The sequence below is a fragment of the Rhinolophus hipposideros genome, assembly GCF_964194185.1.
Source record: "Rhinolophus hipposideros genome assembly, chromosome: 18".
Taxonomy (NCBI): Eukaryota; Metazoa; Chordata; class Mammalia; order Chiroptera; family Rhinolophidae; genus Rhinolophus; species Rhinolophus hipposideros.
Window position 1 is genome coordinate 12,447,101 of NC_138064.1, and position 12,362 is coordinate 12,459,462.

Below are 12,362 nucleotides of genomic sequence, written 5' to 3' on the forward strand. Positions count from 1 at the left end.
TTAAATCAAAGGACTGACTACAAATTTGGGGATTGACAGGTCTCGTACGCTAACCGTGGTTTTCAGTAGTTAGCATACGAAAACTACTGAAAATAAAACCAGTGGTCAGAACGGCCCAGGCAATATGTCAGCTGTCTGTCTGTACTTGCCTGTGCTCCCCTCACGGCCCCTTCCCCTGCCCAGCTCGGCTGCTGTCCTTGAAATTCTCTCCCCTGCACACTGTGGAGACCAGGTGCCCATTTATGTTAATGGGAGGAAGGAAAGGGTGCTCCCCCACCCACCCTGCCACTGTCCCACCTCCCACAATCCCCTTGTGGACAATTTAACGGTGGGTTTCTAGAAACTACGCGGCCTCCCTTCAGGTCTAACTATCAGAGTTATTCCAATGGCAGGAATTTTAAGTCAGGTAAGAGGAGCCGTGTCAGGCTGCCAGATGGTGGGGGCGATAGGCATGGGTGAGCAAGCTTCAGACTAATGCAAGCTCGAGGGGGTCAAGTGTTGTGATCATGTTCAAGAAAAGGAGTCAAGTGAACCTCATTACACATTATAGAGCCCTGTTATGATACCCTATATAATTACCTGCGCTTGGATTTAACCTGGGACAAATCCTTCTCGTCTCATGCTTCTTCCTTCCTCACCTCTGGTCATGTCCTTTTCTCTCCTACGTCATCACTCTGAAAATAACGGCAATAAGAAGTAACTATTACCAATTACTTTAGATCATCATTTCCTCTAAGACATCACAATTGGAATATGGTCCCCGATTTTTCAGATGAGCTGATTCATTCCCAAGGTCAGATGTAGCTGAACATTGGCAGATCTGGGATTCGAATGCAAGTTTGTCTGGCTCCCAAACTTTTGTTCTGCTCTCCTGCAAGTGGCTTTGGGGGATTCGCTCTAAACACCCCGTCTCTCAATGAATCACATACAGGCAACAGGTGTCAGGAAACAGCGGTGGAGAATTAGAATTAGCATCTCAGTCAGACTCTCCAGGCAGAAGCTGGCAGCAGCGGGGGGGGGGGGGGGGGGGGGGGGGGGGGGACTGGGGTCACGAGGTGGGGGCTCAGTGCGATGCCTGTCCTCGCATTGTGTTTTGGTGATAGAAACTTTATTGCCCAAATCCATCTGGGAACAACGTTTTGAATAGTCTCCCCACCCCGCTCCCGCCACCCCCCAACACCAAGTTCCTTCACAGACTCCAAAATGACAGACAGAAGAATTTAATACATTTAATGATTTTTCTTCCATTTACACTATCATAAATTACAAAGTATTGTTCACTTCACAAAATAAAACCATTTCCAGATATTTTTTGGGACAGTATCCAGAAGTACATAAGCTACAACAAACAAGTCTGTAGAGTGGGGTAGGAGCAACCATAACAGGGACCACGCAGGGGCATTTTGACCCCACGTGCCCGGAGTCCACACGCGCGGCCCTGGGACTGTCCAGGACAATTGCACTGCCCTCCTCCTTTCAGTTCACGTTATCACAGTAATTCTCTTCTGGTCACTCCAAAACAAGACGAGTGAGTAAGTACACGAATCACCTCAGACAATCAGAGGAAAAGACATGGTAGCTGGACTGAAGAAAAAAAAAATCTAGATTTCCAGTTTTTGGTGTTTTCAATATTTTACCTATGTTACAAAATATAGAGATCTTGGTGTGAAAAGCTCATGCTACGATAAACATAAGCAATCAGACGGCACTATAGGAATAAAATCATATTAAATTATTATCTCTACAGACCTACTTTTATCGAAGAGGAACACATATTCGTGGAAATCAAACTTATTCATTCTTACTTTAAAAAATAGGCTTGTTTGTAAAACAAAAATGAAAAAAAAATCAAAAATTATTCTGCAGATTCACTTTCCATAGATAGAGAAATGTGACAAAAATACAACTGGGTGTTAATGTGTGCAGCTACAGTGCTTGCCTGAAAAGAAAACAGGAAAAAAAAAATGCTGACTTTGGGTATGGCCTAGATACAACCAGTGCTCCCAAATTATTTTATGTAAAATGACCACATTCAGCATATTCTGGGATATACACACATGACATGGGAAACCTACGACCAATTCCAAAAACATACTTTGGGATTTTACGAAATTTTTATAGAAAGAAAATTTGTGGATGTTTTAGATCGTCCTACAATTGCTATAAACACATGCCATTCGATAGCAAAATGTCAGTGCTTAACAGCAAAAACTATCCAAAACAGAGACACAGGCAGCAGTGGAAATTTCATTGCAAAGCACTGGTGGGGACAGAGGTATGTCGAGATAATACTGCATTCACGGTAAACTTTTCCAGGGGTCACAGCAAGAAGGCAGGACAAGGTACACAGGGAAATAATCAATGCACTGCATTGAGCTCTATTTGCTAAAATAAAGCAACATTCTTGCAGCTCAAATAAAAATACATTTTACAATATAAGTTTCATTTAACATTTAACATATAGAATTGTCTTCTTTTTTGTAAGTGGAAAATGTAAAACTGTATCAAGTACCTCTAGGACTTAAGTTCCCTTTTATTACTAAGACTGACGTTTAAAGGTCTACATTTTTTTTTTTAAATAAGTTAAAGAAAGATCCATTAATCACTCTTCCAGCGAAACAGACATCTATACGGGGCAAGGCAAAGACCCCAGGTGAGGGCCTTTTCTCACCCTCACCCTGGCTGTTTTCACACGGAGGAGGCGAGTGTCTATGAGACACAGTAGCCAACTTGGCCATTCACTGTGGTCCAGGAAATTCTGTCACTTGCTTGGAAAACAAATCAAGTGTAAGAAATGTTTTTATTCCCTTAGCTTTCACAACAGTGATGGGGCTGGGGCCATTCAACTCATTTCTCTGGTGGATTAAAACAAAACGTCTTCGTTTTCTATTAAAATCTGCACAATCAGCTTTTGGTACCGCATGTCCTGGAGGGTGGTGAGCGTGCTGTCCTCAGGGGATCTCATCAGGGTGGGCCCAAACACAATCCCCAGATTTTCAGCATTCATGAAGTTATCCTTTTCATTTATAGTCACCCTGCAAAACAAACATTAGGCTGACTTGTGGACACATTTAGGTACTGATTCTATCCATATGACCCCAAGAACGTCTCTGGTTTGGGAAATTGCAAAAAAAAAAAAAAAACCACTGAGAATCAGAATTACAGAAAAGCATTTTTAAAAAGGTAATTCTTCTGATTTCTTCTTCTTTTTTTCTTTTTTTCATCATTGACACGGCCTTCAGCCAGTGGAAGTGAATTACTAAGTGAACCTGGTATAGACACAACCTTTAAAATGAGAGACCCAGGCCTTCTAACTAAATAAACAAGAGATGGGCATTTAGGGGACATTGCTTTGGAGGGGTCGATTATTAGCTGGCCCCTAGTGTACACAGATTTTAGTCTAGGCTTGTATAGAAGTCTTTTTTCCCTCTTGTCGTTTCCTTCTGGTGTGTGAGCTGGCAAGTAGGGAAACTGAGGGCAGATTCCCTGTCTGCCGGCAGGGCTAGTGCCAGAGGAGAAAGGTTACTTGTAGGATGGGGCTTAGGAATAGCCAGACCATGATCATGGGACAGGGGGATGGCTAGAGGGTGGCCAAACAGGAAAGCAGTTGGACGTTATTTCTAGTTCCCACAGGATGAGGTCTGGAGTAGTAATTACTGTTGGAACTGAAAATCGTCATTTCAACATCCAGATAAGAACTACAAAGCCTTTAAGAGTGAAATTCAGACTCCAAAGTTGGCTTAATACCTTCTAGTGGAATAAAATGACAATCCTCCAGATTTTCACTTTAAGAAATTTAGGTTTTAGGATGTTCATAAATAGATCTAAAATGGAACAGGTTCTCCAAAGAAGAGAAAAATATAATTAAAACACATGTGGGTTTTGCACGGAAAGCCATGCCTTTGTGTCTATTCTCTTGGAACTTGTTAAGATCAGCCATTTAGCATTATTTTAGGAAGGTCAATTCAGCTAAGAAAGAGGTAGGAGAGGATGTTCTTCGTGAAAATCGCTCCCATCTCCCCATTAAGGCAGGCGTCACGTCTGGCCAAAACAAGATGGCTAGCAAACCTGCTACAATAAAAACACTGAATTATGGGCATTTAAGATGCAACTGGGACATGTTAGCATTTTCCCTGATCGTCATCCTTTGCCTTCTAAACTATCACAACGGGGCAATGAAAGAAATAATTTGCAGCTCATTAAAAGCCAGGCTGACATTCACAGTCTATTATTTACCCAAAAGATATTTGACTCTTAAATTCAATACATTAATCAAAATGGAAACCTTCTGAGCTAAATGTTACATCTCTGACCAACTTGAATATGAGCAATAGCATTTATAGGCTTTGTATGATAGAAAAAAACCCTCAACACCTAGTGTTGATACAGTATTCTCTGTGTGTATCCTTTCACTAACTGAATGGATCTGAAAATTAGTCAACTTTCAATTAGACAATTTTTGGTTCATTTTATCTAAGAATGGGTTGTTGCCATGTATCTTCCAAAAACACAGAGGAAGGCCACAGAAGTGCTCTATTCCCTCCAAAATCTCAAAGACCAACTCACTGACCTCATCATACATATATGGTGAAGGAAAAAGAGCCACGGTTAAGGTAAAAGAGTCTGAAAGCAGAGGCCGTAGTGGCCTGTAAACACTCCATCATCCATCCGTGTCATGGGCTCTCACACAGATAACCTGTGCAGCCCTCTGTGGCAGGAACCCTTTGAGATGGCCCCCAGTGACCCCTGAATTCACACCCTTGTGCAATCCCTTTTGGTGACAAGCTTCTAATAAGTAGAATAGAGCAGAAACAATGGGCTGCCACTTCTGGGATCAGGTTACAGAAAGGCTGTGTCCTCCATCTTGGGTGCTCGTGCTTGCCTGGTCTGAGGGAAGCCGGCTGCCATTTTGTGAGCTGCCTATGGGGAGACCCACATGGCAGGGAATCGAAGGTGAGGGGCCTACAGAGGACACTCAGCAAGTAAGTGAGGCCTCCCGTCCAACAGCCTCTGAGGAACCGATACCTGCCAACAATCGCGTGAGTGAGCTTGGGCGTGGATGGTGCCCCAGTCGAGCCTTCAGATGAGATTGCAGCCGGGCTGTCAGTTTGACTGCAACCGTGTTATAGACCTTGAACCAGGGGCACCCAGCTGAGCCAACCCTGGATTCCTGATCACAGAGACTGTGAGATAAGGAATGCTTATTCTTTTAAGCCACTTTTAAGCCAAATTTAAGTTTTGGGGCAATTTGGTACTTGGTGATAGATAAGTAATATGTCTAGAAAATGTAAGTAATACATCTAGATAAGTAATACATCTAGAAAAATAAGAGATCAGGGTGGGAATGTGCTTGTCCTGCAGGAGGGCAGACTCAGGAGTCTGGGGCTGGAGTGGGCAGAAGGCAGAAGAGTAGAACAGAGTCCAGGGCTTGTGCGGGAGGAAGACGAGACATGGAGGCAGTGTGGACAAATGGTTAAGACAGAGCCTGGGTTCTGGATCTCACGGCCCAGGTTTCTATCCTGGCTTCACGTCACCTCTTCGCGTCCATTATTTAACCTCCTCTACAGATTCAGCAATGTCATCTGTAACATGAGGGCTCTAACAGTCCCCACTGCATACAGCCAACGCTTGTGAAGTGTGTGGAGCAGCTAGGGACACAGGGAGTGTCTGGCAGTTAGGATGGGGCTGGCCTGGAGAAGTCCACGCGGGGGTTTGGGCAGGGAGGCTGTGGACTTTTTCTGGAGCATTCAGTCCCGGGGCAGACAGGGTTGCGGAGGAGGGGACGATAGGGGTGAGCTTACTTTTTGAGGTGGATCATTAGGTATCGGAGGGTCTCGTAGTGGGCAGGAGGCAGCAGCATCAACACCTCATGGACGGCTTCCAGCCTCTCATCGGCATTGGCGATTTCTGGGAAGAGCACACACCAGGAATGTCAGGGCAGCCTTGTGGCATTAAAGTCCGCAGAGCAGCAACAAGTTTGGCTATAGATGGAGGGGACGCCTAATAAGTTCATGCAACTTCAGGTGACATTTCACTAAAAGTAACCAATTTCACCGCATCCTGCCTCATTCCAGGAAGGCTTTGGGGCCGGGTACCACATGCGGTGCATTGAACAGCCGCTGGGTGGGTGGCAGGAGGCCGGCCGCGGTCCTCGTTCTCCAGGAACCTGCAGCCTGTCGATGCTTGTGGGTGGCACATGCACACCCTGCTTTGCCTGTCTTCTCAGCGATGTCAGCATCATAAGCTTTAATTGAAAGTGGATCACTCTTGGTAGTGTCCTCTTGAAGTTGTCTAATAAGTCTTTCCCTGGTAGACTTCCATAACGGAATACACGTTACAATGCGAGGGCACTGGCCCTTGAGCCAGCCGACTCAGCCTGCATTTACGGTACTTTTCACCCAAGTGTTGCCATGGTCAGGCCTGGTGTACAGTCCGGGTTAGGAAGTAGATACAGGCCCCATTAACAATGGGAGGAAGCATGCATGCTTCTGCTTTTTCGGTCTCTGGCAGCCAACCAAAGAAAGCTCTCCTATCGTTCCTCCTGGGGTGGAGGGTACCCTGCTACTAGAATCTTCTCTAGTCAGGACCACCAGGACCCAAGAAGGAATGCTCTTGCAAGGGAGCAGGGCCACAGCTCTCCTGCAAAGTGCATCTCACACTAATCCCACCCTACCTGCATAGTTCCCTGTCTCATTACTATATTTAATAGCACATACCTTCAAAGATGATCTATTTTTATAAAACTTCCTCAGAGTGGGCTTGACATCTAGGCCATGCATTCCAGCATCTGAATCTCTCCTTCCTCACTCTGTTGCTAGGCATCGTGTAGCCCCCCACCCCCTGCCGCTCCCCTCTCCACGATGGTTCTCTCTCCTGACAACAGTGGGCCCAGGTGCCAAACACTGAATGAGGGACCTTGATGGAAGACCAAAGATGGTGTTCCATTCCTACACCCATGAGCTCAAGTTTCCAAGTCCTGCTTTCCTCCTCCATAAAATGGGATTATAATAGTATTTGCTTCATTGGGTAGATAAGATAAAATTAGAGGACTTTTGGTGAGAGTTCCTAGTATAGGACCTGAGCCACTATAGTCTTCGCCTATTATTAATTTTGAACAGCACCAATGGGCAAAAACATGGGGTATAACTTTAATCAATTAGCAATGGGATTTTGCCTAATGGATTGAAGTAGCTAATCAGTATCGTCCTCATTGGAGGATATCTAATTTTTAACTTCAGAAACATTCTTAGTTTCAACATTAAACAGAGTAGGCCTGATTGTGCTGTTTCCCGGCGCAGCAGAAACGATGGGGAGACGCAGAACTGTTTGGCACCCAGCTCCAGCCCAGCAGAATTGGCTCAGGACTGGTTCAGCTCAGCTGGGACCCTATGCCTGGTTTTCTATTAACTATACCACTGTGCCCACACTTGGCAAAGCAAGTGGCTCAGGCAATAATTTAAACGGTCCTGAGTTTTAATTTTCTTGAATTCATAATCACTGCACTGAAACATTTGGTACAAATAAAAAATTAGGTCTTAATACTTACTTGCTGCTTCTATAAATTTGGAATAGGTATCATAGGTGATGACAGGAATGGGTAAGTCTCTGAAATACAGTTTAAGGGCTCCAGTGATGATGTTTATGTCTGGATAGATGTTGGCAGATATATCTGCCTTTTCACCATCTGAAAAACAATCAATGGTCCAATTCTTAATTAGGACCTTATTTCACCACGTTAAAGTGTGCCCAGAAAGGAAAAAAAATCCAACAGTGAATGTTTCCCTATGAGTCTCAGCTGACTCCTTTGGCTTCTCATAACATTGAGATGCAGGAAGTAACAAAAAGAAGGGTGGTCAGAGGGATTTGGAGTCTGAGGGTACGTGTAAGCCGAAAGCGTAGTGAAATAAGCCTGAAAATAGTTCTTTGGGTCCCAGCCCCCGGCAATTTGCTAAATAGAAATTTTGCACAAAAATTCATATTCTAGACACAAAGATTCATGATAAAATACAGTAACAATCTAATTAAAAAAAATCAAGAAGCCATCAGTATTCTCTGGAGTTGGATATGAAGATGACATACACAAAATAATTGTTGGATATCTTCAGTTTCTATTGTCTCTTTCAGGCTCACTGAAGTTTCTTTTGACTTGATTCTTCGCCCCCCGAGTCCCTAGGACTTTAATCTGGGAAACTTTAACCTTCCCTCATGTGTGGGTAACGTTATAGTTCTTACCACGTTTATAATCGTTTTCCAGACATTTTTGGCTTTTTGTTTTACCACTAGTAAATATCAGTCCAATTTAACTGTCAAAAACTATAATACTTTTCAGATAAAAAAAGTTTCAATCATATAGGGACTATTTGCATTTTCTTTTATATAGAGAATTGAAAGCAAGAAAAAAATACCTCAGCAAATTTGGTTCTGAGGATATAAAAAGCTGATGTAGAGAAAACAGTGAGTGTGGCAGACATGCCATTTACATATTTGACAAACTGGTTTTGAGAATCGGCCATGTTCCAGGCACTATTAAGCCCCAGTGAAACAAGGAAGAAAAAACGCACTCCATTCAAAGAGCTCTAGTCAGATTGGGAGTGAGGCGTGCAACCAATAATTACAAGGAAATGGGAAGACTGCTACACTGGAGACATGTGGAAACGGGGGGCAGACATAGCAAAAGGAAATGGAATTCTTTGGTCAGCTTGGGGCACTCAGGGAGGATTCATGAAAGAGGAGAGACGTGAGCTGACACCTGATTAATAGGGAGTGTTTGCCAGGCAGAGATGTGAACAGAGCACGGCGAGCCGAGGGGCTTGTTCATGACAACAGGTACCAACAGGTACGATGTGTTTCCATGATGCTGGGGCGTAAAGTGTACCGAGAGGAGGAACTGGCCATGAGGCTGAGTAAATGGGGCAGCCAGGTCATCAGAGACCCTGTCTACTGTTCTACCGAGTAGAGGCTCCATCCTGTAGGCTAAGGGACCTAGCTCTTGACTGGCCGCAGAGAATTATTTCAATTGTTCAGTAGAAATACAGATTCTTGGGCTCACCCAGTCTTCTGAATGAGGCCCAAGGGTGGGCCCTGGCTCACTGAGTTTCTAACAAGTTCTCAAGAGACCTCGCAGAAGAACGCCTGACACAGTCATAAATAACAAAAGGAGTGACTTCCTAAATTTCCACGGGCTTCCCTATTTCACTGTGAGGGTGTCCCACACCCCCTTTCTTATGCCTTCTTGCTTGGAGCTTTGGGAGAAGATTCAACCGGTTCCTGAGCTGGCGGATGCAGAAGGGTTTCCCCCGTGCCCTGTGGACTGACCATAAATGCTGGGCAACCGACTCCAAAACCTTTACAGCACCAAATGCTGGCTACCTATTTGACATTTGCAAACCATCATTCCGTGGCTTCTTGAAGAACAGCTCTCAGTAGCCCTGAAACCCCAGTCCCACGATGAATAAAATCTGGTTCCAAAAGCGAGAGCACTAAAGCTATGTCATTTGGCTTTCACGAAAGCACAAGCCTACCTCGGTCAAATGCCATTTTGACATCTTCGATGTGTTCGGTGAACCCAGAGACTCTGTAAAGGCCTTCTGACTTTAATCCTGTTAAAAAAAAAAAAAAAGAGAGACAGAGAGACTTTAGCTTCCTGAAACATCTAAAAGAGATTCTAATTTCATATCTACATTGTGTGCTATCAGGAAATGAGCAAATATCATCCGTGCTCTTATATATTACACACTGTCATGTCAGAACTTGGACTTGTCCGTCTCCGTTTCCATGCCCATCTGTCTTCATTTGCTCGTGCGGCAGGAGAGACCTCAGAGAGCTGGTCTTCTTCCTGCCTGCCTCTGTAAAGTGAACCTGCTTCCGAGTCTCATTTACTATGACCTCCTGCTCTCTTTCGTCATCAGACTGCTGGAAGTGGTTGCACTGTGTTAGGCAGCTACCTACTTTCTCTCCAGCATCATCTTAATCTGTGTGTCATATTGCGGGGAGCACTGTGCTAAGAACACACACAGCCATGTACATGTGTCTGATACATATTATGCTGATTTGGGTGGAATAATCCAAATTGTATAGCCTTTTACGTTTAATCATAAACATGACAACATGTTAAATATGATTGATTTCATTGTTGTATCTTCAAATCAATGATCGTACAGACAGATGTAGAAAAATAAAATTCTGATGAATGGTTCTGCAAACTTGATCACAGTTAAGTTAGGCTGAGAGAAAGATGTGGCTTCTGCTAGAGCTTACTGATTCATTAAGATCGGTCCTAAGGCCCAGCCAGGTCCCAAAAGTATCAGAAGGAAGAGAGGACCAGATTTCAGACCTCGTAGGTAAAAACTAGCTGCTATCAAACTATGTATCTCTACAGCAAAAATGAGCAAACAAATAGCTGCTACTGCAGTGTATTCTATCAGACTCTTACTAGCTAACATACATTCCTGGTTTTCATTTGGCAAACATTTATTGAGTGTACTATCTGCCGTATAGAAGGGTCCGCACTAGGGCTGCATCAGAGACGACACATACATGGCATAAATATTGGCCCTCCTCTCTCCGGTAACCATCAGACACTCTTTTTTTATTTTTAAAAAATTTATTTTTCAATTGTACACTGGAAAGCTGTGTCATTTTACTACCCATTGTCACCCCAATCCATGTTAATGAAAAAAAATCTATTTTTCAATTACCGTTGACATACAATATTATATTAGTTTCAACAGTACAAAAAAACACTGTGATTAGACGTTTCTCGACCTCACAACGTGATATGACCCCAGTTAAGTCTACTACCCATCTGACACACACTGTACACCACCAGAGACGTTCTTAACTGACCTTCGCTCTTCCCCCCACTGTCCCCCTCAGCCTCAGAATTCGTCTCAATACAGTTGTCCAGGTTGCCACTACTGATCAACTGAGTTGGCCCAGAAGATGAGACCTGGTGTCACTCTGTCCTAACTGCTGATGCATGTAAGCACACCTTAATGTGGTTGTCACCTGCATTGCACCAGAGGTGAAGTGGCACATGGGAACACAACGCAGCGACCGCCAGCCCTGCCTGTGGACAGAAGAGGCGCTGGGCAGGGTGGTATGGGGAGCTATCTTTGAAGGAAGTCATGAAGGATGGGCTGGGGTTTGCTGGTATAGCCAGTTCCCCTTGCAATGTTAATTCTCCCATTCCTCTGTTGTAATGGAACCTTTGATTTTCAGAACAACATCCACGGCGATGGCGGCCATGAAGTTCTGGCAACGTGAAGAGGGAAAAAGAAATGAGTCCAGCACCGGGGTTGTGGACTTGAAGAGGAAGCGCTTGCCCTTTCGCCCTCGGTTGGATTGCAGATGAGATGGTGCTAGTCACCAGGGGTAGCCTGCCCCTGGGAGCTGCTCAACTAGCCCTGGGCTGTTCCCGGAGACAGAAATAGATTTGTGGCCTGTTGAAGACAGTATTGGTGGGGGCCTCTCTGACAGCACTGAAGCATGGGTAAAGGAAGTTAGCCAGACGGATGGATTTGGAGCTGCAGTTAGGGGAGTTGGTCATTCCAAGACAAGGTGAAAAGAAGTAACACAGGTTGAGTCCTAGGACATGTTGGGCCCTGTGCTATGTCATTCATAAGGATTAACTCCTCCTTCGACTATACAACTGATTCCATTTACTGTGCAGGTGAAACAGATACTCAAATGGAGTAAGTGACTTGCCCAAGGTCATACTACAGCTAGTAGGAGACAGGGCTGGGAATGTAACTTCCATCGTCTTCTCATTCTGCCCCATCACGCAGAAACAAAGGGCCATAACAGAGCGTTTGGAGAACAAAAAGGCATTTTCTATAGATGGATGATGAGGTAAGATGTTGGCAGTGGTGGCAAAGAAACTGGGAATGGAAGCAGCATGTGACTTTCTTCCAGCCCGTTCTCTGGTTCTGCTCACACGCACAGGCCCCTGATGCCTGTGGCTCTAATCCCTTTGCTGTGACTCCCTGGCCTAAATTCCTAATCTGTGCTATTCTTGCTCTTGTACTAGGCATCCTGAGTGCCATGCCCACCCCGTGGACACATTACACATCCGACAGTGTGGTTACTCTGCCCAGGTTATCGGTCGTTCCTGATAAGGATCACCATGGGATGGTCCCAGCTTCTCAGAGAAGCACAGTCCTGATTGCAGGTTCTGGAGAGGCTGATGATCTGACTCCAAATTGCAGTCTTCTAACCAGCACCTTGGGTTACTTGTCTCAGCCACTCATCCAGAGTCAGGGGACCCCTAATCAATTCACCCGGCTCAGCCCTGGCATCAATACCTCACCAGATCCCAAAGCACCCACAGCCATATACCTGTCAAGGAGCAGGAGGCATTTCTT

General features: G+C 44.7%; 1 protein-coding gene across 2 annotated transcripts in view; it reads right to left on the reverse strand.

Moving 5' to 3' along the window:
- Positions 1–1,215: 1,215 nt before the first annotated feature.
- CHN2 (chimerin 2) overlaps positions 1,216–12,362 on the reverse strand; it is a 265,760-nt gene continuing 254,613 nt past the window's right edge. For both annotated transcript variants that reach the window (XM_081079749.1, XM_081079748.1), the window contains 4 exons: positions 9,522–9,599; positions 7,547–7,684; positions 5,802–5,907; positions 1,216–3,035 (listed from right to left, as the gene is read on the reverse strand). In XM_081079749.1, the coding sequence (XP_080935875.1) occupies positions 2,864–3,035; positions 5,802–5,907; positions 7,547–7,684; positions 9,522–9,599 (494 nt within the window). In that variant the 3' untranslated portion in view covers positions 1,216–2,863. The remainder of the gene's footprint in view (positions 3,036–5,801; positions 5,908–7,546; positions 7,685–9,521; positions 9,600–12,362) is intronic.